The sequence below is a fragment of the Pavona decussata genome, unplaced genomic scaffold (genome assembly GCF_977016875.1).
Source record: "Pavona decussata unplaced genomic scaffold, jaPavDecu1.1 SCAFFOLD_21, whole genome shotgun sequence".
Taxonomy (NCBI): domain Eukaryota; kingdom Metazoa; phylum Cnidaria; class Anthozoa; order Scleractinia; family Agariciidae; genus Pavona; species Pavona decussata.
Window position 1 is genome coordinate 4850738 of NW_028145444.1, and position 27144 is coordinate 4877881.

The 27144-nt window shown below is 39.5% G+C and overlaps 1 protein-coding gene across 1 annotated transcript in view; it reads right to left on the reverse strand.

Annotated features, from left to right (window-relative positions):
* Positions 1-20003: 20003 nt before the first annotated feature.
* LOC146486367 (uncharacterized) overlaps positions 20004-27144 on the reverse strand; it is a 41166-nt gene continuing 34025 nt past the window's right edge. Inside the window, exons 27-33 of the mRNA XM_085100444.1 lie at positions 26846-26877; positions 26370-26425; positions 25834-25917; positions 23810-23955; positions 22609-22691; positions 22277-22356; positions 20004-21676 (exon numbers count right to left, since the gene is read on the reverse strand). Coding sequence (XP_084956570.1) covers positions 21388-21676; positions 22277-22356; positions 22609-22691; positions 23810-23955; positions 25834-25917; positions 26370-26425; positions 26846-26877 — 770 coding nt within the window. The 3' untranslated portion in view covers positions 20004-21387. The remainder of the gene's footprint in view (positions 21677-22276; positions 22357-22608; positions 22692-23809; positions 23956-25833; positions 25918-26369; positions 26426-26845; positions 26878-27144) is intronic.

Consider the following 27144-nt stretch of genomic DNA (forward strand, 5'->3'; position numbering starts at 1 on the left):
GCGCATGAATGTGAAGAGTAGAAATGAATCTTGTGACGCGCAGGGCCGTACATAGCGGGGGGGGGGGGGGGGGGGCAAGGGAGGCAGCTTTCCCCGCCAGGAAAACTGAATTTTCTTTTCTAACATAGTATTTGAGATTGCTGAGCTATTTCTTGTAGCTATATTGGATAATAATTTTGAAAAAGCTTCCGAGGTAAACGCTAGTATGAGTTTTCTTGTGAAAATAGTGATTTTGTAATTTTGGCTGCCTGTGGACTCGGTTGTCAATGACAGAAGATCGATTAAGTGGCCTTGCTATGTTGTTAATTCATTGCGAAAAGGGACGCACTCCTACTCCAACAGAGAGCTATGACATGAAGTGAAATTGGAGAAGAATCTAGAACAGCCTAAGTATAAGCTTGTTTTTGAGACTTGGTATTTTGATACCGAAACCTGGAATTTAGCTCCAGTTCCTTCAAGCCGCTGTCTCTGTTGAAACTGACGAAGGCTTTTAACGCATTTTTGAAACCGTCCATACAAAGTATTAAACTTCTGTTCACAGTACTTATGGCTTGAATTTAAGATGGTATATAAATCATTATTGTGTAGCAGAGATCTCAAGGGCAATTTCAAGCTAGACAAGGTGTTTATGCCAAAATAAATCATGACAATAATTTACGAAAAAAGCATCAGTGTGTTTTGTTTTCTTTAAAGGTCTTAGAGGCAACTTTCTGTGTAGGGGTAAAAACAAAAACGACCAACCATAAACCCTGTCTCTATACGGGAGACCCCTGTGAGGGATGTACCGAGTTTGCCCCCTCAGACCAAAAATTATAGGTACGGTCCTGTCGCAGCACTAAGGTCAAAGAGGACACAAATGATGGATCAGAGATTAAAATCTGTTGTACATATCCAGTAGATAGCTGGAGTAAATAGACGACTTTTCTCGGTTCCATTACTGTTTTCTTCGGGGAAACCAATGTTGGAACCACAAATCGTGCCTTTTACCGTTAGGCTATCCAGTAGTAGTAGGGAGCAGGATCCCAAACCCGTATTGGTAGGGGACTCACTGAAGGCGTTTCCTTTGCCTCGAACTATACCAATCACACACATCTTGAAGCAAAAACCTTATTAGTATCAAGCATGGGAAACGCGTGAAAGCAAGTCAGGAAATTTCGTTTTAAAAGGGATCGTTCTCGTCATGTTCCCTGCGTTTTAGGTTGAATTTTGGTTTTACTTCCGGTTGGTTGGAGAGGGAAACTCCGTCATAAAACGCCAACGCCCCACTTTAACCTTTCAATCTTGCTGGGCCATAAGACACGAACCTCGAGCTAAAAGGGTGAGGCCAGTCTTGCCGACACCGTACTCAACCTAAAAGCTCTATTGTGCAGGCGTGAAGGACATGTAACCTGGCACACCTTTCAGTTGCACGGAAGTCCTGCCACGCTGAGAAAGAAGCGAATATGGTTCGGATAGAGGTTCAGCCCTTTCGTGTTTTGCTTTGTTTTGACCAAACACAGAAAGTTTGTAGCAAAAAAAAATGAAAAATGACACTTTGATTTGCAAAACGTTATTATTTTATGTAATCAAAAACTGAACATGAAAAACGAAAGTTGATTTTATGAACGCATCCGAAATATAAACAAAATTAAACAATGTTATCAAATGCCAGCCAGGGTGAACTGGGGAGTTTTCTCTACTTTTCCGGAATATTGATTATTGATGTTGGTATTTATAAAGAAAAAAAAACCGAATAATTCCTTTAATGAATGGACTTCCTTAAAGTAACATACAATTTACAAATATACAAGCACCAAAAAGTGCTGATTTCATTATAGTTAAAAATCCTTTATTCTCTTGAGTTCAGTAGAGATTGAATAAAACTTGAAGTGAACTTAATTTTAGGCTTGTTTCCAATTGTGCCTTCCTTTCCTTTATAAATCTCTCAGGTCCTATCATTAACGGTGTATTTCGTGGACTTGTTTGAAATCCTCAGCTTGGCTTTCATTCGTTTAAAAGTTTCTCTGAACACAGGCATTCTAAAACTATAAATTATGGGATTGACGAGAGAATTGGTCATATGTAACATTAAAACAATCTGACGGCTGGTATAATTGAGGATTTCTTGATAAAAGTAATGAACGCTGTAAAGCACAAGGCTAGGAAGCCAAAATAGTAGAGATGCACCTACCACAATAAACAGAGTCTTGGAGAGTTTAGTGCCGAGTTGATAACAGGACCTTTGTTGTTAAGTTTAAGTCGTATTGCAAGATAAGACACGCAGATGGAAAGCAAGGATAAAGTGAAGAGAATAATACATAATACTGCGTAATAAAAAAGATCTAAAAACAAATGTGATGCACTCATAGCTATGCCAGCGAGCCACACAATAAAGACACTGTAGATGTAAGCTTTTGTACTTGTTGTTCTATGACGAAGCGGTTGAATTAAGGCGAACGCTCGTTCTAAGGAAATAAGAACCAGAAATAATATAGACGCAACCGAAAACGTAAGTTGAATCCAGTTTAAAATACGATGATGAATTTCTTGGTTGACGTTGGCTCGTCCAAGTTTTTTCGGAAGATCAGACGCAGTACTATCTAAGAGATCTGAAAACCCAACAGGGAGGTCTGCTACAGCCAAGTTGATGAGAGCAATGGAGGTTCGTTTTAGCCTTTTACGATGAATCCAAAAAACAAATATGGTCAAACCATTCCCAATGATAATGATCAGACACTGGAAAACAGCAACGCACCAAACTGCAATAATAGCTGTTTTAGACATAGCTTCAGTTCACTTGAAGGCCTATCTCAAACGTTTTTCCTTCTCTAGCGTACTTACAGTAGGATACCTGGGCGAGGTTTAGACGCAGTAGCTCTCTAGCGCCGAACAAAACTGTATTCAATTATGTTGGACCTTGGTGCCACAAAATTATCCAGAAGGTGTCCTTTTGCTTTAAAGTCGAGCTTTGATGCGACTTTCGAGTGACGCGTGAATCAAAGAGCTTTCTCGTGTCTAACCAAATTCGCACATGTTTTCTGTCGTGGACGCTCACGACTTTCAGCTTGACTTTCACTCCACAACGCCTAAATCAATCACTCCTTGCTATATTTAACTATACATTTCTAGGAGTCCATGCATTAAGTCTGGCGTCTGAGAGATACGGCTTACCAGTGGAAGTCACTCTGCCGAATCAGACTCCATTCGATCATCGAGCCCACTGCTGTGGGTATGACGTCTGATCTGCACCTTTCGTGTCAATGAAGTTGATGATGACAATGAAAAAGAAAATAATTAAGTTACTGCCACTTTGGTTAGTTTAGTCCTTCTAGAAAAGCGTTTAAAAGGCGGTGTACCTTGTTGTTGTTGCCCCCGCAGGGTTTTGGCCCAGAGGCCAAAACCCGAGGAGGCACCCTAGGATTCCCCGCGTGTATACATATAAGGAATTTCAAAATGTCAGAAAGTAGGTACTGTAAGTAAATTTGTTAGTATGCGAAAAAATCTCGATTTGATCAAACTAGGCGCGCACGGTCGTCTCGGGTAATATTTCAGCAAGCGCGCAAGGTGCTGTCGGGTAGCTGTCATTCTGCAACCACGAGCGAGGTCTTCGAGCAGCGTTTGACGGTCTTGCGAGCAAGAGTTTGCGTTTTCGTCGTCCTCTAGCAGCATTTCGAGTTCTTTCTAGCAGTGTTTCAAGGTCTTGCAACCACGAGTTCGCATTTCGTTATCATTTAGCAGCATTTTAACCACGAGTTCGCGTTTTGCCATCTTCTAGCAGCGTGTCAAGGTCAGACTTGCAATCATGAAGTCACGTTTCGCCATCTTCTGCATCTTTAGCAGCCTTTCAAACCACGAGTTCAAATCTTCGAGCACCGATCAGGGCGAATATTTTGCAGTTCAGTGATTTATTTGAATTCAAAAGCATTCAACAGCACTGAATAGAATCGCATTTCAACCATAGCGTTTTGCCATCTTCTTACAGCGTGTCAAGGTCTTGCAACCACGACTTCACACCTTTCGCCATCTTTAGCAGCCTTTCAAACCACGAGTTCACATCTTCGAGCAGCAATTGAAATAGATTTATATTGCCTGATTTATACATAAATATACTGCAGATGATTATATTTTGATAGATTTATACATTGTTGCAAGTTTTGTTATTGTTGACTTGTTGTTATGGTTATTATAGTGATTTTCCCAACAATTACTCAAATTTTTAACGTACAACACATTCCTGTTACACAGAATATTAACTTTACAATTGAAATACATTATATCAACTGATTTATGGATAATATATTGCAGGTAATTATACATACAATACGTTGCTGTTTCACAAAACAAAACTGTATGACTGTAATAGGTTTCAATGTCAAATTCACAGATAAATATGCTAACCAGTTACATGAATGTTAACTTCAATAAATATTCAAACGTTTCTTTTTTAAAATTCGTATGCACAGTATTTATATCCCGTAAAAGCCATATACAGGTGTTAAACAGATCTTCAAAAGCGGGGGCAACTCTAGTGAAAACTATTACTAGTAATAAAAGTAAATCGAACTGCCAAAGCATTCTGCAGTCAAATTTTAATCACACCTGAAAAGAGAAATAATTTGATCCACGGTGGAGAATATAAAGGGACATTTCATTTACATATGGAAATTGCCATTATCTGTATTAATTGAAAGTATGAAAATAAACACTTATTAACCTCGACATTCTCAATAAACATTTTCTAACTTAAATATTACTTTAAAAAAACGTTTTCGTTTTGACATTCGCTCATAACTGGCCGGATATATGTTCCTGAGTGAACATTTTTAAAATCAATCAAGTTGTGCATGCTGGCATGATGTCAATGAAAATTTCCTTTCATGTTCCGTAAAACAGCTGAATGTGTTCAAACCTTTGTTTTATTTCAAATTTTAATTGAAAGTTATTTTCCCCTCTGTGAAAGCTACCCACTGTTTATTTTTCGCTTTACAATTATCTTTAAAACAAGGAGGCGGAAAGCATACATCGTTGGATAGCGAGCCCTCATACCTGATTTCACATTCTTGTCATCTTCGACAAAGTCCCTCTAATCGTTGTTCACTTTGCAGACTTCATAAAGTACATAACATCAGCAAAAACGTTTCAATGCTTAAGGATATGCCACAGTGTTAGCCGCAAGCTATGTCTAATCCAACCACTGCTATTGTAGTTTTCTGCGTTGGTACCCTCCAATCTCTAATCGTTTGCATTGGGAATAGTCTTACAATATGTGTTTTCTGGATTCACCGAAACAAGCTAAAACGAACTTCTCTTCTTCTCATCAACTTGGCTGTTGCAGATCTTTTTGTCGGAGTCACAGATTTAATATTGACGGCAACATTATTAGATGTTGAACGAAGTACTGGTTTCTTTGATGCCATGGCCAACAAAACGCTGACGCATGAAGTTATGACTTCAGTCTTATTTCAAGCAATGTTTTCGAGTGTGTCTGTGTTCTTTCTTGCAATCATTGCTATGGAACGAGCGTTCGCTATGATTTGGCCGCTCCGCCATCGAGTAGCAAGTATTAAAGGTTACATCCACAGTGTTGTTCTCGTTTGGGTCGCTGGAATAATTCTGGGTGCAGTGTATTTCCTTGTTTTATACAACGTGTTATTGGAATTCCAATATTATGTGGTAGCTTTCTGCCTTATCGTAGCTGTATCCTTGTTTGCCATCTGCGTGTCTTATCTTGCAATACTACTAAAACTTCACCAAAAAGTTCCTGCTCTCAACTCGGCACATAACAGGAAAAGTGCGGAACAAAGCACTAAACTCTCCAAGACTCTGTTTATTGTCACAGCTGCGTCTCTCCTATTTTGGCTTCCTAGCCTTGTGTCTTTCTGCATCACTTATTTGTATGAAGAATTGATTTATTATACCCTATTTCACATTTTTTGTTTCTTACGTGTAACCAATTCTCTCGTCAATCCTATTATTTATAGTTTTAGAATGCCTGTGTTCAGAGAAACTCTAAAACGAATGAAAACCAAGCTCACATTTCTAAACCAGTCCAAAAAATATAAGGTCAGCGACAGCACCTGAAAGATTTTTGTTTGTATGTTTGTTTGTTTGTTTGTTTGTTTCAGTTAAAGAAACGCAGCGGTAAAGACTTCTAAGTAAATTTGCGAATATTAATAATATAAAATCCAAGTGATCTTGATCTGGTGTCTGAAATCAAGTGAAATCTAAATTCAACTCAATAGAATACCCAATATTACACAATATTCAAAAAGGTGTATTTTAGAGAAATGAATTCATTTTTCTTTTCGTTCTACCATTATTAAAGTTTACAAGTCGCTTTCTTTAAAAAATTTAAGTCCGTTCAAGTGCCATTAAATATTCTAAAGGGAAGTACTCTCATATCACTGAAAAGTCTGAGTGTCGTAAAGACAAAATTAAAACCAAAGTCATAAGTACTCTGGCCAATCACGGCAGACGAAAACAACACAATCAACCAATCAAAATCCTTAGCAAATATATGTAACCGGCGCGAGGGGCGGGAAAATACGTGCGAGCATGCGCAAATCATGATTGTTTTTGGTTTTGATTCTCATTGGCTGAGAAAGTAGCACGAATTCAGACGTCGTAACCAATCACAGAGCGTAATAAAGCACAACCAAAGCAAACGCGAATTACTTTCGGCACTCAGTTGAAAACTTCTCTTAGTTATTTTCTACCTTTTTTTAGTCTTTGAAAAATCCTTCAATATTGGATTTTGTTGAAAAGTTTCTTTTGGAATTAATACACGGAGCAGGATTTTAAATATAATGTACTTTCTTTCTGTGATTAGCGCGCTGAATCCTTTGTCTTATTTTATTGGAAGTTAACCGTTATTGTTGGTAGTCAGATCCATTGTTGTATTAGTAATTATTAAAAACTGGATCATTGTATAATGCAATTCGAGGGATTTGATTGGCTTAGCGGCTATGGTATATGAGCCATTATACCATGGCCGAGAAATGGCGACCATTGAATTGTCTGCTGGTTGTTCTTGCACAGCATAATCAGTAAGATCTAGCTATATTTCTTGATTGTTTTTAATAAAACAATTATCTCACTTGCGCTTGTTGGATATGAGATGATTATAGCCAACTCAGCGCTAAGCGCCTCGTTGGCTATCTATCATCTCATATCCAACGCGCTCTCGTGGAATAATTGTTAATTATACACTGCTAGTATTATTTAACAACACCCTCATGTAAAAGGTGTGCTAGCATCAAATATACCTCCCTCCTGGGAAGACAACGACATCTTAATTTCACTTCTTGATTGATAAACTCGCACTGTCAAACTTCATGAACTGATGCGCATATGACGTCACGAGCCAATTCTTGCAGGAAGACCGCTTATAAAGTATCGCAGGCTTCTCTAATGCGAACCGAGTACTGACGGACAGATTTTTAGCGCTATTGGGCAGGGCATTTCCCGACTTATCTCTCTTCCATCGTTGTAAATACAAATGCGTTGTATTATTATAGACATATGGACTGAATTGACGTTGAAAAAAGCCGAAAAGAAAAACAACAATTTTCGTCGTAGTAAACAGAAAACAGTCCAGAATATTGAGTCTACTCTGGCCGTTACCCGAGTGATGCATTTGATTTTTTTTACAGAAATTTAACGGTTAGCTATTGTAATATAGACTTGTGCCCGTAGCAGTAAACGTGTCAAAACTGGTTACGCAAGTTGTCATCATTTTGTTTTCAACTATGTCGGTACAATTTGACATATATTTTGTTTCATTATCTTAAATCAAATATCTTTTCGGTATAATCGATATTGAGAATGATGTATTATTCAGTAAGTGACACAGGCATACTCGGAAAAAATATATTGATAATTGAAATATCGGTAACTATCGATTACTCACGTTTCGATTTTTTATCGATTATCGATATAATAAGCTAATTTCTATCGACTTTTCTCGATTGTTATTTGGAATATCCTCCAAATTTTTCGGTAACATTCACGGAAAAGATTTTTAATATCCTGCTGTGCCGTAATTATTCCCTGACATTTTTCCAGAAATCTCTCCAGATTCGCGGAGTATTTTCCTGTGACACAGGCCAATGATCTTGGACACCTAAGGGTTGTAATCCTCCCTGTACGTAATGTATTTATCGATGTTATATTTTCAAGGGGACGTGTTTTATGTGAAGAATTGGCTTAAAGGCTATCTGAATTGTATACAATGCCCGTCGACAATTTTACAAGGACATGACAAGGGACATGAATGAAACGCTTCTTTCCCTACGATGTTTTTGGGCGACTTGCCAGCCTTAATATCAAAATGGCTGAAAAAGAGAGAAAAATACAGCCGTCATCGGTACCTCTGGACGCTTTGCCGGAACGTTGTACCATGACGTTGCACCACGAGATTTAGGCCCGCGGTTCGCTTATGCCAGCTGGAGATGGTTCTTCGCTCCTTTCCGATACCTTGTCGCCGACAAGACAGCGAGGGAGAGAAAAGTCGGCCTCTAGACCATATGAGACAGATCCCTTTCGTTGGCACCTCATTTCCACCTTACTGACTTAAACTGAGATTCAGCCATGTATATATATGACAATGTAGTCATTTTGTCTTCCATTAAGGACGTTTTGAGGCTTGAGCATGCGCACAGACTAAAACGATATAATGACAGAAGGATGACTCGTGGTGAAACGTCAAACGCCTTGTAGTCTTGGTAGTACCTCGAGCCTTGGACTCCTTTTACCTTATTTCATTCTTACAATTTTTTCCCGAAAATGATTGCTCCCTCCATGGATTGTTGACATTGTTAAGGGAATCAGGTCGTCACTCGAAGAGCTCTGTGAAAGCTGTTGCTATATTTTTCTGTTTTTGGCTATTAAGTCAACACTTATTACTGTGTCATGTAATGTAAATGTGCCAGGTTTGTTACTACACAACACAAATGTTGCCTGTCGCCTCTTGATGTCTGGTGACATTAATCCTTACCCTGGACCGGTTTCTGCTTCGATTAATTGCCTCGTGATGAATGCCAGAAGCTTAAAAAGTTGTCACAAAGACAGCGCAGTAAACTAGGAATCCGTGCGTAACCTTCATCGCTTCCAGGACCTAGTGTAAGCCGAAAACTCTGACGTTATGTGCGTCAATGAGACATGGTTGAACCAAACTAACAGTAACTCTGAAATATTCCATTCCGTCTTAACAATATTTAGCAGAGATTGGTCTGATCGAGGTGGTGGTGGAGTTCTTATCGCAATCAAAACGGCCTCCTTCAAAGCTGTCAAAGAATTTAAGCCTGAATCGGAGCTGCAACAGCTTGAGATCATTTTTCCCAAAATTACTACGCTCGTTGGTCAAATAATTTTATTCTGTTTTTACTATAGGCCACCCAATGAAGACTCAAGTTGATGGATGTATTCGATAATTTTCTGCATGAAGTTTGTGACCAGTTCAACAATTTGGTAATTTCGGGTGACTTTAATTTGCCAGACGTCTTCTGGGGCTCAATTGACAGCTCATCGGGTGTTAACGAACTAGCCTTCATTGAAACCATTCACGACCACCTCTTGACACAACTCAATAAAAAACGCACTTCCATGTGGCAACAACATACTCGACCTTGTAATCACCAGCGTGCCGAACCGTGTCAATGTAACCGATACTGAATGTTTCCAAAAGATAAGTGGTTTTTTACAGACCACAGCGTCATTATTTTCCAGTTTAACACTTTTACATTAAACCCTGAGATTTGTCTACGATTATGCAAAAGGCGACTTTGAGGGTCTGCTGTCAGCAATTAACCTCTCTTCGATCATAGCCAATGACAATATAAATACTGACTGATATCAATGGAAAGACACCCTTCTTGCAGCGGTCTCTAACTATATATATACAGACCAAGAGTCTAAAAGGACAGAATCCCATACTTTAAATGTCTGGTGCCATACTGGTCAAAAAAAAGAATTTATATAAGACAAAAGCTGAAATTATCTCCTTCGAGCCACCTAACGGAGAAGTTAAAAAAAACTTGCGCAGAACAATTAAGCGCATGCTGCGGAACAGCCGTGATGAGTTTCTTGGTTCCGTCGAGTCCGACCTCAACACAAACCTAAAGCGTTTTTGGTCTATATTCAAGCCGAATTCCAAATCGGAAACAATTCCTGATCGAGTCTTGACGCCAATATCAGCCAGTACATTGGCTGATCCAGGTAATCGTACGCCGTTAAGATCTTCAGCTGAAAATCCTCGGGAAATACCCAATCTGTTTAACTCCTACTTCGCATCAGTTTTTGCCCATGACAGCCCCTCCCCTTCCCCCTTTCATCTGGAAGCGCTGCCAATGGACCACCTCTCCTGATATGTCGGAATTAACGCTCACGGTTAGCGAAGTCCAATCCCTGCTCCTGAAGCCCTTGATGTAACGAAAGCCACAGGACCTGATAGAATCCCAGCGAAACTTCTTAAGGAAACAGCCTATGTAATTACACCATCTCTTTGTAAGCTGATTAAAAAGTCATTAAGCACTGGTTCTTTCCCGCAGAACTGGAAAAAAGCTTACGTTGTTCCTGTTTTTAAAAAGGACGAGGCCGAGTGCACAGAGAATTACAGGCCCACCTCCTTACCGTCACTGGTATCCAAACTCTTGGAGCGATGTGTATATTTAACGAGGTGGTAAGAGACTGTGAACATGGATTCATTGGAGGGAAATCATGCACCTCCAACCTTTTGGAAGTTTTGGAACCACGTGGGCTCCCTACTAGACGACGGAAAACAGGTGGACATGATCTATATGGATGTGTCTAAGGCCTTCGATAAGGTGAACCATGGCTGTCTGCTGCAAAAGTTGCACGAGTTCGGATTTGGAGGCAGCGTCTTGCAGTGGATTAGCTCTTACCTGATGGCTCGCTACCAACGTGTAACACTGCTGGGTGAAACCTCTGATCCCCTGCCTGTCAGCTCCTGAGTACCTCAGGGCTCCATTTTAGGCCCGATGGTTTTTCTCATCTATGTAAATAACTTTCCCGATTCGGTCCTGACGATGCATTTTGCCACGTTTGCCGATGACACAAAGATATATAAACAAATTAGGTCTCAGGAAGATGCTGCGTACCTACAAGCTGACTTGCTTGCTGGCTGGTCGACACACATGACAGTTACAGATGGCTAAGATTTTCATTTCTTTAAAGTCATGCTCGCTGGCAGTGAAGAGCGGGTATTTTTTTCCCAGGAACGTTGAATAGTAACCAAGATTGACATAGGGACACTCAGCTACTGTTCAGTGCAACATACGATTAATTTTCTCCAAAAGTACATTACTCCTGCCAATCGGACACATCTTGAAGCAAACACCTTATTAGTATCAACCTTCATCCTTTCTTCGTATCAAGCACTGACGGAAAATGCATGCAAGCAAGTCAGGAGATTTCGTTTTAGAAGGGATCGCTCTTTTCATATTCCCTTCGTTTTATGTTGAATTTTGATTTTACTTCCAGTTGGTTGGAGAGGGAAACTCCGTCATAAAATGCCAACGCCCCACTTTAACCTTTCAATCTTGCTGGGCCATAAGACACGAACCTCGAGCTAAAAGGGTGAGGTCAGTCTTGCGCACACTGTACTCAACCTAAAAGCTCTATTGTGCAGGTGTGAAGGACATATAACCTGGCAAATCTTTCAGTTGCACCGAAGTCCTGCCACGCCGTGAAAGAAGCGAAAATGGCTCGGATAGAGGTTCAGCCTTTTCATGTTTTCCTTTGTTTTGACCAAACACAGAAATTTTGTAGCCAAAAATATTGTAAAATGTAAATTACTTCACCACCAGTTTAAAGTCCTAAAAAACAAAGTGAGAAACTATCATTTTTCATTACGAGTCAGTCCTTATTACTTGTAATCTGTTTTTACTAATTTCGTCACAACTCAAACCAACACTGAACGGAGTCAGTCCAACCCGAAAATAAAATGTTGAATAAGTTACCACACATTTATAGCTGCCTCTCGTTTTGAAAAGATCCATATCCCATCCTTTCTGCTTTGTTTTAATTCAAGTGTTCAGGGAATTCAAGGCTTCATTCTTTTGATTGCTTTCTTAAACTCATTTTCTTTTTCTAGCAAGGGCTTAAGGCAATTTCAATGTTCACTAGACTGTTAGCTGACATTTGATAATTTGATCACGTGACTAAGCATTCGTGCTTTTGTCAGAAATATTTCGACCCTAATACCTCACCAGTTAACTTCAATGCACTAAACAGACTTTATAGCCTAACAACGATTGTTAGTATTGTTCTTTCAAAAAACAACTGATTTGAGACAAAACCACTGTCTTTCCATGAAGTCAATGCAGCCTTTGGAGAAGAAGTGGCACTAGTGTAAAAACAACAAAAAACATTCGTTCAGTGCAATGCCTCCAAGCTTCTAAAAGACTTCCCAGTTCTTTTCTAAGATAATGTCTTTTCTTTAAAATAAACTAAATATGCATCAAGTTACGGCAATAGCTTCTTGTGGTTTTCCAATAACTAAGTCAACTTAGCATGTGATTGATCATGTGAAGGGTGGCACAACAGGGAATCGGAGCGACAATATTTTCCTAGCGGTCAAAATTTTAATTAAGAAAAAGAAAAAGGATAAGCACACTGACCGGGGAAAATAAAAAAGAGCTTTCCATTCAAATGCAGCTGTGGGGTCATGCTCAACTTTAATTTGCAAAAAATTGAACATGAAAGATTAAAGGTGAATGAACGCATCCGAAATGTAAACAAAATTAAACAATGTTATCAAATGCCGCCAGGGTGAACTGACAGAGTTTTGTTTGCTTTTACAGAATATTGATTATCGATGTTGGTATTAATAAAGGAAAAACCTACTTCCGTACTGTTTTATAATTCCTTTAATGAAAGGACTTCCTTAAAGTAAAATACAATTTACAAATATACAAGCACCAAAATGTGCTGATTTGATTACACTTCAAAATCCGGTTTCCTATTGAGTTCAGTAGAGATTTGAATAACAACAAGTGGACTAAATTCTAGACTAGTTTCCAATTGTGCTTCCTTTCCTTTATAAATCTCTCAGGTCCTATCATTAACGGTATATTTCTTGGAATTGTTTGAGATCCTCAGCTTCGCTTTCATTCGCTTTAAAGTTTCTCTAAAGACGGGCATCCTAAAACTATAAATAATAGGATTGACGAGAGAATTGGTAATATGTGACATTAAAACAATCTGATGGCTGATATAATTAAGGATTTCTTGATAAAAGTAATGAACGCTGTAAAGCACAACGCTAGGAAGCCAAAATAGCAGAGATGCACCTACCACAATGAACAGAGTCTTGGAGAGTTTTTTGTTCTGCTCCGCACTTTTCCTGTTATGTGCCGAGTTGACAACAGGACCTTTGTTGTTAAGTTTAAGTCGTATTGCAAGATAACACACGCAGATGGAAACCAAGGATAAAGTGAAGATAATAAAACATAATATAGCGTAATATAGGAAATCTAAAAACAATTGGGATGCACTCATAGCTATGCCAGCGAGCCACACAATAAAGACACTGTAGATGTAAGCTTTTGAACTTGTTGTTCTATGACGGAGCGGTTGAATTAAGGCGAACGCTCGTTCTAAGGAAATAAGAACCAGAAATAATATAGACGTAACCGAAAACGCAAGATGAAGCGAGTTTAAAATACGATGATGTATTTCTTGGTTGTCGACGACTCGTCCAAGTTTTTTCGGAAGATCTGACGCAGCCCTATCTAATAGATCTGAAAACCCAACAAGGAGATCTGCTACAGCCAAGTTGATGAGAACAATGGAGGTTCGTTTTAGCCTTTTTCGATGAACCCAAAACACAAATATGGTAAAACCATTTCCAATGATAATGATCAGACACTGGAAAACGGTAACGCACAAAACTGCAATAACAGCTGTTTTAGACATAGCTTCAGTTCACTTGAAGGTCTACCTCAAACGTTTTTACTTCTCTGGCGTACTTACAGTAGGATACCAAAGCGCAGTTTAGACGCAGTAGCTCTCTTGCGCCGAACCAAATTGCATTCAATTATGTTGGACCTTGGTGCCACAAAATTATCCAGAAGGTGCCCTTTTGCTTTAAAGTCGAGCTTTGATGCGACTTTCGAGTGACGTGTAATTCTAAGGGCTTTCTCGTGTCTAACCAAATTCGCACAAGTTTTCTGTTGTGGACGCTCACGACTTTCAGCTTGACGGCCACTCCACAACGACTAAGTCAATCACTATCCTTGCTATATCCAATCATACATTTCTAGGAGTCCATGCATTATACTAAGTTTGGCGTCTGAGAGATTCGGCTTACCAATGGAAGTCACTCTAATGTCGTGCCCGCTAATTCACATCTGCCGAATCAGACTCCATCCCATCGTCGAGCCCACTGCTGTGGGTATAACGCCTGATCTGCACCTTTCGTGATAATGAAGTTGACGATAACAATGAAAAAAATAATTAAGCTACTGGCAGTTAAGTTAGCTTAATCCTTCCAGAAAAGCGTTTAAAAGACGGTGTACCTTGTTGTTGTAATAAAAGTGATTCGAATTGCCAATATCATTCTGCGGTCAAATTTTAATCACACCAAACAAGGAAAATACTTTGACCCACGGTGGAGAGTATAAAAGGACATTTCATTTGGATATCGTACTTTTTATTACCTGTATTAATTAAAAGTATAAAAAAATAAACTTATTAATTTCGGCATCCTCAATCAACATTTTCAGAAGCAAATATTACTTTAAAAATCCTTTTCATCTTGACAGTTGCTAATAACAGGCCGGATATATGTTCCTAAGGGAAAATTTACAAAATGAATCAAATAGTACACATGTCATTGAAAATTTCCTTTCATATTCCGTCAAACAGCTGAATGTGTTGAAACCTTAGCCTTATTTTAAAATCAATAATATGTCATTGTCAGAATCCTATTGGAAGTTATTGAACCCTCTGTGAAAGCTACCCACTGTTTATTTTTCGCTTTACAATTATCTTTAAAACAAGGAGGCGGAAAGCAGACATCGCTGGATAGCGAGGTCATACCTGATTTCACGTTCTTGTCATCTTTGACAAAGTCCCTCTAATCGTATTTATCTTTGCTGACTTCATTAAGTTTCACAACATCAGCAAAAACGTTTCAATGTTTAAAGATATGCCACAGTGTTAGCCGCAAGCTATGTCTAATCCAACCACTGCTATTGTAGTTGTGTGCGTTGGTACTCTCCAATCTCTAATCGTTTTCATCGGGAATAGTCTTACAATATATGTTTTCTGGATTCACCTAAACAAGCTAAAACGAACTTCTCTTCTTCTCATCAACTTGGCTGTTGCAGATGTTTTTGTCGGAGTCACAGATTTAATATTGACGGCAACATTATTACAAGTTCAACGATATACTGGTTTCTTCGATGCCATGGCCAACAAAACGCTGACCCATGAAGTGATGACTTCAGTCTTATTTCAAGCTTTGTTTTCGAGTGTGTCTGTGTTCTTTCTTGCAATCATTGCTATGGAACGAGCATTCGCTATGATTTGGCCGCTCCGCCATCGAGTAGCAAGCATTAAAGGTTACATACACAGTGTTACTATCGCTTGGGTCGCTGGAATAACTCTGGGTGCAGCGTATTTCCTTGTTTTATACAACCTTTGGGAATTCCAATCTTATGTGGTAGCTTTCTGCTTTATCATAGCTGTATCCTTGGTTTCCATCTGCGTGTCTTATCTCGCAATACGAATAAAACTGCACCAAAAAGGTTCCTGCTCTCAACTCGGCACATAACAGGAAAAGTGCGGAACAAAGCACTAAACTCTCCAAGACTCTGTTTATTGTAATAGCTGCATCTCTTATATTTTGGCTTCCTAGCCTTGTGTCTTTCTGCATCAGTTATTTGTATAAAGAATTGATTTCCGACACCCTATTTCACGTTTTTAGTTTGTTACATGTGACCAATTCACTCGTCAATCCTATTATATATAGTTTTAGAATGCCTGTATTCAGAGAAACTCTAAAACGAATGAAAACCAAGCTGACATTTCTAAACCGGGCCAAAAAATATAAGGTCAGCGATGGGACCTGAAGTGCATTACCTACAGTACAAATTACTATCAACGACTCACTTTGGAAAGCTGTTTCACTTAGAAATACTCAACCGTTGCCTACAACTACCTGCGCCACACAAACGACCTTATTGGCAACATCAACGCAACAGACAAACAATAGACATTTTACTAACAATAGACCCACGGACTTTTGACTAGCAAAAGACGGATCGAAACGCACCAATCGCTTTTTACAGTCTTCACAGCCAATAACATCACGGCTTACTGACCAAACGGACCAATAACATCTCGACTTCGTTGACCAATCAGGTTATCAACGAGATATATACCATCTATACTACTGACGTTCGACAATTCGCTTGACTCTGAAGATGACTTCCGCTCAGGTTGTTGAAACATCAGTCAATGTCACCACAAACAGTAACACTCACTACACTATTTATTAACCGTTATGATTAGTGGTCAGATCCACTGTTGTATTAGTAACTTTATACACTGCTAGTATTATTTAAAAACACCCTCATGTAATAGGAAGGAGTACCTGATGGGGAGTTTGGAATAGAGCTGGCTGGGAACTGAATACATTATGTATGAATGAATGAATGAATGAATGAATGAATGAATGAATGAATGAATGAATGAATGAATGAATGAATGAATGAATGAATGAATGAATGAATGAATGAATGAATGAATGAATGAATGAATGAATGAATGAATGAATGAATGAATGAATGAATGAATGAATGAATGAATTAATTAATTAATTAATTGTTATATACCGCACATATCACCAAGTCTCATTTCTATGGGGTGAGATCGGACGTGTCGGTTAACTGGCTGGAACTTTTCTAAATGTCTAGTTAGCTGAGATTTCTTTTATTAAAACACTGGTTCTAGCTGGGTAAAAATGTGTCGTTTGTTTTTCCTGCCTGTCAGTCTCGAAAAAATTGTATTTCACTTTTGCTCTTACACCGTCTTTTCCAATGAAATTTGAAGGTAAGTAGCGCGCCAGGGAATAACGGCGGCTCCATTGTTCTATGCTGGAAACTATTTTACACAGAACATGACCGGCGCTTTTCTTCCACTCGAAAAGGCCATAAAATACTCATGGGCCTCTCCAGAAAGTTTTGTCCAATAAATTTACCCTCTTCCGGAAATTTGGAATATCCTCTCAATTGTTCGGTAACATTCACGGAAAAGATTTCGAATTTCCCGAGTTCTAATATCCTGCTGTGCCGTAATTATTTCATGTTTCCCTCACATTTTTCCGAAAAAATCTCCAGATTCGCGGAGGAATTTCCTGTGAAACAGGCCCTTGATCTTGGACACCTAAGCGTTGCAATCCTCCCTGCGCGTAAATGTATTTATCGATGTCATATTTTCAAGGGAACGTGTTTAATGTACAGAATTGGCTTAAAGGCTTTGAATTGTACACAATACCCGTCCACAATTTGACAAGGACATGACAGGGGACATGAATGAAACGCTTCTTTCCCTGCGAGGTCTTCGGGCGACATGCCAGCCTTAATATCAAAATGGCTGCATGAAAAAGAGAAAAAATACAGCCGACCGCGGTACCTCTGGACACTTTGCCGGAGCATTGTACCATAACGATGCACCACGAGATTTCGGCCCGCGGTTCGCTTATGCCAGCTGGCCGATGATTCTGCGCTGCTTTCCTATACCTTGTGCCCGACAAGACAGTGAGGGAGAGAAAGTAAGCCCCTAGACCATATGGGACAGATCCCTTTCGTTGGCACCTCAGTTCCACCTTACTGACTTAAAGTGAGATTTAGCCATGTATATAATGAAAATGTAGTCATTTTGTCTTCCATGTGTTACGTTTTGAGGTTTGAGCATGCGCACGGGCTAAACAATATAATGACAGAAGGATGACTCGTGGTCAAATGACCTGTAGTCTTGGACTCCTTTTACCTTATTTCATTCTTTCAATTTTTATTGCCGTTTTCCCGAAAACGATTGCTCCTTCGATGGATTGTTGACATTGTTAAGGGAATCAGGTCGTCCGCTCGAAGAGCTCTGTGAAAGCCATTGCTATTTTTCTGTTTGGCCATTAAGTCAACACTTATGTTATCGTGCCATGCACGTAATGAAAATGTGCCACGTTTGTTACTACAACAACTCAGATGCTACCTTTCGCCTCTTGATGTCTGGTGACATCAATCTTAACCATGGACCGGTTTCTGCTTCGACTGCTGGTAAGATCAATTGCCTCGTGATGAATGCCAGAAGCTTAAAAAGTTATCACAAAGACAGCAAAACAAACTGGCAATCCGCGTGTAACCTCCATCGCTTCCAGGACTTGGTGTACGCCGAAAACTCTGACATTATATGCGTCAATGAGACATGGTTGAATCAAAATATAAGCAACTCTGAAATATTGCATTCTGGCTTTACAATATTTAGGAGAGATCGGTCTGATCGAGGTGGTGGTGGAGTTCTTTTTGCAATCAAAACAGCCTCCTTCAAAGCTGTCAAAGGATTTAAACCTGAATCGGAAGCCGAGCTGCAACAGCTTGAGATCATTTTTGCCAAATTACTGCGCTTACTGGTGAAAGAATTTTACTCTGTTTTTGCTATGGGCCACCCAATGAAGACCCAAATTGGATGGATGTATTCGATAATTTTCTGCATGAGGTTTGTGACCAGTTCGACAATATGGTAATTTCGGGTGATTTTAATTTGCCAGACATCCTCTGGGACTCCATTGACAGAAAAATAGCAACGGCTTTTACAGAGCTCTTCGAGTGACGACCTGATTCCTTAACAATGTCAACAATCCATCGAAGGAGCAATCGTTTTCGGGAAAACGGCAATAAAAATTGTAAGGATAAAATAAGGTAAAAGGAGTCCAAGACTACAGGTCGTTTGACCACGAGTCATCGTTCTGTCATTAGAGAGATTTTAAAAGCACCACGTTTACGGCAAACGGCAAACATGAGATTCGTGTTTATGTTTTCTTGAAAATATGAGTACGTAGATGAAAATAGCACAAGATAATTCTGGCCTTTAATTCTAAGGCAAAACTACTCAATTTTTCTGAGAAACTGGAATGAGGAATAAACATGGTCACGTGGTCATTTCTGCCGTTTGCCGCAAACGTGGTGCTTAATCTCTCTATTATATCGTTTTAGCCCGTGCGCATGCTCAAACCTCAAAACGTACCACATGGAAGACAAAATGACTACGTTGTCATATATATATATATACATGGCTAAATCTCAGTTTGTCAGTGTGGAACTGAGGTGCCAACGAAAGGGATCTGTCCCATATGGTCTAGGGGCTGACTTTTAACTCCCTCACTGTCTTGTCGGGGACAAGGTATCGGAAAGCAGCGCGGAACCATCGGCCAGCTGGCATCAGCGAACCGCGGGCCGAAATCTCGTGGTGCATCGTCATGGTACAACGCTCCGGCAAAGTGTCCAGAGGTACCGCTGTCGGCTGTATTTTTCTCTCTTTTTCAGCCATTTTGATATTAAGGCTGGCATGTCGCCCGAAGACATCGTGGGTAAAGAACTGCGTGGCTTATATCCGGGGCGGGGGGGAGGGCTTACAATCGAATCTATTTCTTGGTTGACGGTTTAAGCGGCAGTTAACGGTATCGGATGTGATTGTGTTGAGGCAGGTTTGTCGAGGTGTTCTACTCTTCTCGTAATTCTCTCTGAAAAAACCCACAGGAGTGCGCGCCCCGATTGGTTCAAGGCAGTGCTCCGGAGACAAGGTAAATTATGCAAGGGTTACTTTCTGGAATTTATAAAAATTTCCCAGGTTTTCACAAAGTTACTACAAACACTCAAGGGGATTCTACTTAAATACTATTCCTTTTTGGTAATTGTGCAGCGTTTTATCCTTAATGTCCCTTGGGGGATTTTTAAAAAGCTATCCAAAAATGCCCCAACGGGTTTATAATGCGAGGCCACATCAATCTTTAAGAATTTGTTTTATTGACTTTTAAAAGGTTATAAATAAGAAAAAGAGAAGGATTGGTGATTTTTGGTGAAAATGAGGAAAGGCAAAATAAAATTCAAAGTCAGTACTAACTTGCTGACAACCTGAAGTACCCTTTCGTGGGGCCCCACTGTCTGGTAGAGTGTACAAAATGTTTATCCATCTCATAGCTTTGCTAAATCACATGGCGCTATTTCATAAAAAATTCAACCAGACTGCCCCGTAATAAGTTACATCCGAAATCCTCAGTTATCAGCACTATTCAAATAAAATGTGGATCAGCTTAAATTCCATTTTGAGCAACTGATCTGTGTGATACGATATAACGCAATACTCCAAATAATACACATTTCTTTTTCAAGGAAAAAGCGAAGTAGAGTCAGCAGGAAGGTTAACATAACATAGGTAGCGATCTTTATTATTACGAACAATTTTCACTGAAAAGTTTGATAAGGAAACGAGACTTTGTTCAAAGAGATATTATACAAACATCGCAAAGGAACGTATCCCTTTGGTAACAACTTCTTGAATTTCCTACCTCCAAATATTGTGTTTGTTATATCTCTTATAAGCGAGCGCCTTTCCGATTCCTACAGTGGTCCCTTATCAGAGATTAAATTGTACTCAAAAAGTCCGTTCGCAGCAACTTTAAACCATTTCGTTCCACTAATTACAGCTCAAAATCACCTAGTGCACCCCTTTCATAACAGGACTCTCAATCACGGTAGGATTTAATGAGTTGCCACAAGTTTAGGTTCAATGCTTGGTGGAGTTACAAGCAAGGAAGACCTCGTGGACCCATTCAAGTGTCTACTTCAGTAAAGGATCTGTTAAGAAGTGAGGTGAGAGGTCAACGATGCGATGCCTGTGTGGTTGGAACCACACGTTTAAAAAAAGTTGTCCGCCTATGGGACATGAGTGGTATGTTTGGTGGTCACCTCCAGGTTTCGTAGACTCGTAATAAAATTAAGCTCTAGTTAAAAAGGACTTTTCCATTTTGCAATTGTCTGGTGGGAACAATCTAAATGTTGTCACAGGGTCACATCACAGCTAAAAAGCAACCGTCCCACCCACCCCCCTCTTTTTTTTTTCTGCCAGACATCGTGGATGCAGTTATTTCGCAAAACCTAAAAGAACTCATTTCCTGAATGTCTTATGCATGAACGTCACTTAAACAAAAAAAAAAAACAAACAAAACAAAAAAAATGGAAAGTGCTTAAAATAAATTTACGTCTTTATACTGAACGATATCATGTCCGTCACTGGAAGGCGAAAACTCTTCCTCTCAAATTAGAATTGAATATAAAAAGTTCCTAGAATTAATAATAAAAAAATTTGGCTCATAAACAGTCGCCATTGTTAGACCGTAGCGTTATGCGTGGGGGACGGAAAGTCTAAATTGTCCTCGTCCTCATCATCTGAATGCTCTCCGGAGTTGTCCAATCGTGCAGAGGTTGCCATGGGAGAGCTCAAACTGGGTACCATGGCAACCAGAATCAGGGCCAGACAGTCGGCTACTTGCGGGTTGGGTGCACAAGCTAAAGCAGGATTGTGTCCATCTTCATCCTCTGCCAGTAAATTGGCGCCTCTGGCTATCAGCTCTTGCACAATTGGCACCAGCCCATTTTTAGCGGATAAGTGTAAAGGCCTTAGGGAACGAGAAAGACAGAACAAATGTTCATAGATATTGTTTGATACTGTTCAATGTTGTAAAAGGGTGGTCTATGTTTATTAACAGGTACAGTAATAATAGATTGCGTTATCGTTATTCTCACGAACAAGTCACTTTTAAGACAGGTTACGACGTTTCGACTGCTAACTGCTAGTCTCCATCAGGAGATGACATCCACTGGTTATGCGTCAGGGCATTGGTACTACTACTGACACTTTCATTGTTCTAGATGTTGAGGGCGAATTCAGTTGAAAAGCAGAACACCGGTGGTATGTGTAGCCTTCATTTTCAATTTACGGCGCTCATTGCTAACGAAAACATTTTGTAGAACATTTATGATTTTCAATGTTGCCAGTCTACATGTTTCTCTGTTTGAGCGTAAACAAATCATTTGACAACGGAAGCAACGTTCACAACACGTTGCTTCCACAGTGCATATAAACGAGGAAATATTTTGGGGAAAAAAGTTTCTGTAATAATGTTTCCCTCGTTTGCCACGGCCCGCTTTTATTTTGCATGATGTTTTCCAACAGTCATAAGAACCCAGTCAAATAAGCAGAATGAGCTTCTACTTACGTTTGAAGAGCATTGTTAGCTAAACTAAGAAAGGAGTCCTCCATTTTGTCCAGAATTAAAAGAGCACAGGCCGCATTACCCTGAAGCGGAACAATAAGTTCGTTAAACCCCTGCTATGAAGAATTGAACTGTACACCAACAGAACCCAACTTGGTGATTCACACAATGGCAAGCTCAATAATAATTCATGAAGAGAAAACAAAGGAAATCACCACCGAAGTTGGATAAAAACCACAACTCTGTGTTAGGAAATCGAATATATAATAGTCTTCTAGGTGTGCGATATGTTACTAAAAAACTAAAGTGATGATTGCTAAACTGCGACCTCTCACCTGACTACAAGCCACGTGTAAAGCGGTGTTTTTATGGTTATCAGCTACGTTTATGTCAGCTCTGCCATCTCCTACAAGGAATTCTAAAAAGGAATAGCAGCGAGGAAGGTCAGTTTGAGTCCCGTGCTACTAAAAGAGTCAAGTCAAATTGTTTGAAAAAAAAAAAGAAATGATTCAAACCTCACCCAAAAGGTAACTACTGCAAAAATGTTAAACGTTTAGAAGCTATTGTTTGAACTCATGAAGATGATCACTAAGTCATTTGATTAAGTACTGAGTATGTTCAAGAACTGACAAACACTGGAGAAACTATACATTTCCAGCAAACAATTATCAGGCTCTCGCATTACTATTGCATGATAATAACGAGATGAACTGAATCAACAGCAAGAACACCTCCTGCCTACCATGCACTCAACTTTGAACTTGACAACAACCTTGTTTTATGAGAATAGTGTATTATTTCAGTCAGCGACACAGGCAAACTCCGAAAAAGGAAATGCAAGTGCTCCTATCAGGAGTCGAACCTAAGACCTTCCGATTACTAGTGTTCAGTTTCTTTCACTTGTGAGTGTGGGTGCGGTAATGAAGTGGTTTATTTTGAGTCAGGCCCGTTTTCAGGGTGAAAGGAAGGCTGTTACTCTTGTTCACTGGCGAAGAGTAGGAAGGGTAAAGTGGCATTTCAGATAAGTTGGCTCACATGGTTTAACGCTGTTTTGCACAGCATGAGGTAACTAGAAGCATTGTAGGAAAAAAATTTCCCGTTTGATGAGATGCTTGGTCATAGCACCTCCCATTGTAAACCCCTACCCCCACCCCCCAGCTTGTGACCATAAAAAGGGAAATCTGAGAAATATTCCTGTTAAAGCCACTGTAAATGTACAGTGGTATGGACTATAAACGTCCTCGCAGAACATTGTAAAACTTCAACGAGAGAATTAACAAATAATAATGCAAGCAAGGTCTGGAACGAAAGTTTATTGAGAGCGAATTCCTTGAAATTTGTTTTCAATACACTGGCTCCAAAATGGAATACGCAAGATATCTTGTTAATGTTGCATGTAAAGTTTTTTTTCGAAATGTTGTTTTAATACCTCTTATAACCCCCTCGCCCCCCTTTATAAGCACACCAAAACTCTCAGTCGCTATTTTATGGTATTTAATTTACCTATGCTATGGCGACAAACACTCGGAAACTCACCTACAGCGCCAGCATGACCATTATCAGCAGCCATGATGAGAGGTGTTTTACCAGACTGATCAACTGCATCAGCATTCCCTCCTCTGGACAGAAGAAGCTGAAGACATTCTACTTGATCGTTAAATGCCGCAGCATGCATGGGAGATCTGCAAATGAAAAAAAAAAGTCTTAAAATGAACAAAAGTGACCATGTACAGAGTTGCTGAATACGTAACTTGAATTCTCAGTTGTCAGTTGAGTTTTTGGCCATTTCTCAGCCAGAGTCAAACTCTTACAAATTCAGTTTTTGCTTGGTTCTCTAAGAGCGGTTTTCATTTGAGAGTCGAAAGTAATTTCGCGTGTGATTTGGTTTTGCTTTACTGCGCTCTGTGATTGGTTGGCTAAATTCACGTCACTTTCTCAACCAATGGGAAGCCAGACCAGAACAAATCGTGACTCGCTCGCACGCGTTTTCCCGCGTTAACTAACCCTTCAATTTGTTTTCTTTTAGTAGATTTCCATATCTTTCAAGAACTCATTTTCGAAAAAATTTTTGAGAAATATTGAATCCTTTTTTTTTCGAGCGCTAGAAGTGAAGGCAGTCTTGTCGATATTTTCACCTATCGTTCGCATTAGTCCCCCACTCGGCCAAATATGGAGCGTGACGTAAGAAAAGGACATCGTGCAAAAATATCCGAAGATTCGCGGTAATGCTTCAATTGTAAACAGAGAAAATGGTTGAAAAATGTGTGGTTTTTGGATGCAGCAACTCTCGAAATGTAGAGAACGGAATCAGCATGCATAAGATTCCTTCTGAATCCTTCTGGTGTCCTTTTCTTACGTCACAGCTAAGAAAGTGTCAAATATCGGACGCTTCTCATTGGCTCGTTCCCAATGAGCCCACGAGACAAACATTTGTCCAGCGGGGCTTAAAGCGCGCAAAAAATTAAAAATTTCAGTAACCTTTAGCGCTCGTAAAATAAAAAGGATTCAACATTTCTAAAATTTTTTTTCGAAAATGAGTTCTTCACGGATATGGAAATCTACCAAAAGAAAACAAATTGAAGGGTTAGGGGCACTTTAACGCCGGTTACATGTATTTGCTTCGAGTTCTGATTGGTTCATTGCGTTGTTGACGTCTGCTGTGATTGGCCAGAGTAATTACTTTGGTTTTGGTTTGACGACACAAATAAAAACAGCTCTAAATATCAGTTTCCAAAAACACGTTTCCATCAACAGCTGTCATTTGAACTTCCCTCGAAACCTCGAAAATACCGAAGTTCAAAAAAATGTGTCAGCCAAACAGCTTTAGTCTGAACTATTGCAGGTTCATTTCACTAAAACACAGGCTTGTTACAGGTGTGTAGCGCTATGTTACATTTGACTCGAACCTTAATGCCAACCATGACTGACCTCATCTCCATTTATATGATACACTTAACAATGCTTCACCAACAGTACAAGCTTTTGAAATTCTAGAGTACCTACCGCAAAATCACTTACATGTTGGAAGCTATTGTTTGAATTCGTGAAAATGATCAGGAACTATTTAGAATGTTTGAGGGCTGAAAAACGCTGAAGAAAATACAGAACATTTCCAGTGCACAATTATCAGGCTCTCACAATAATATTGCATGATAATAACGAGATGAACTGAATCAACAGCAAGAACACCTCCTGCCTACCATGCACTCAACTTTGTACTTGATAAAAACCTAGTTTTTAAGCTTGGCTTTCACAAGAGAGAAGGAGTAAGGCCCTGGCCAAACGGGTTCAACACTTCGATTCAACATCGTTCAACCTTTATGAACGTTCAATGCTGCTGAAAGACGTTGAAAGAACCTTCATCTAAAGCAATCTTTTCACAAGACATCGTTTCACACAGCATCGTTCAACATTGTGTGATCACAAACGCTTTCGCTTGAAATGATTTTATGCTGTGATCGTGACTACACTAAAGCTTGCTTTATATACTTGTGTATTTTTTAAACAACTAAATCTCCACAAAATAGGTAGAGTACAAGACACTGGACATTATCTCATACCTGTCTCTCTTATCACATAAGTTGACTATTTCATCGCCTAGTGTGTCTAGTAACATTTCCGCACAGGATTCGTAGTCGTTTATGCTAGGAAGAAAGTGAAGGGAGAGTAATTTATTACGTGAATGTCATGGAAAAATCATCAACGATGTCACTAGAGTAACTATTACGAGGGAGGATAAATTTAAGTCCTTCAAATTAGGGTGTTCAAGTCCTCAAATGTTTTTTTCTTAAAAAGTTAACCTGAATTTCGTTAGTATCTAACCCACTTCTCCAGAATTTACCGATTTCACGTCGTTGCTTTCCAAAAAAAGAACAAAAAGAAATGACTACAAACAGAACCGCTACAAAAATTCCCAAGAATGTGTATCGCAGATGCAGGGATATTGTACTGTTCGCTAAACTTATTGAGTTCTTATTGCTCCTGATAAAGTGGATCACTAAAAAATATCCCCAAAACGACACATGGCGCACATCAATGGAAACCTGAGTTGAATTGGCTGCGATTCACTATCAAGACAAACAGAGTTAATACTTACACTGCACAGTGTAGAGGAGTAAATGGATTGCCATCAAATGCGTTTGAGCGGTCACCCTAAAACGAAAACAGCAAAACAGTGAGTGTATAAATTTTCATTTCCCTGCATCCTAAGATATAAAAATTAACTTCATATTCTCTTCCCCACCTAGACTAACAGCTGTGTACCAGCAAATCAGAACAACAGGACCTCCGCCCCCCCTTCCCCAATAGCCTGCGTCAGGACCCAGTTTGCTCGACTGTTGTTTCACTCTTGTTTCTCGGCAGCTAGAATACCATGGGTCCTTGCTACGGACTGGTATCTTCGTCACTAACACAACTGAGTTTTGCACTGATGAGCCCTGAAGCACCTTCAGAAGATACTTTGCCATTTTTTTTATCATCGAAAACATCCACCATGAACAAATTTAAAACACAGTAAATACATTTAAAGCACTCGACAACAAGAAAACTGAACTAAAATAATTATTTTCCTACCTCTAGCAAGATATCCACACACGTATCATGACCTACAAATGAAAATGAGAAAAACATTAAACAAAAGTATAAAATGTATTTTTTAGGTACAGGGTTGCCACACATTTCAATGAAGAAAATTCCCTGACTTTTCCCTAACCACAAACCAGTCTCACTGACCACCAAAGACAAATCCTTTGGCAATAAACCCTTCTCCAAAGTGGCGGCAACAGATTTGAATGATTTAAAATTGAACTGCATGAAAAACTGATGCCAGCACTGGAAAGAGCACCTTTACTTTAGTAACCTTCCAAAGTTTC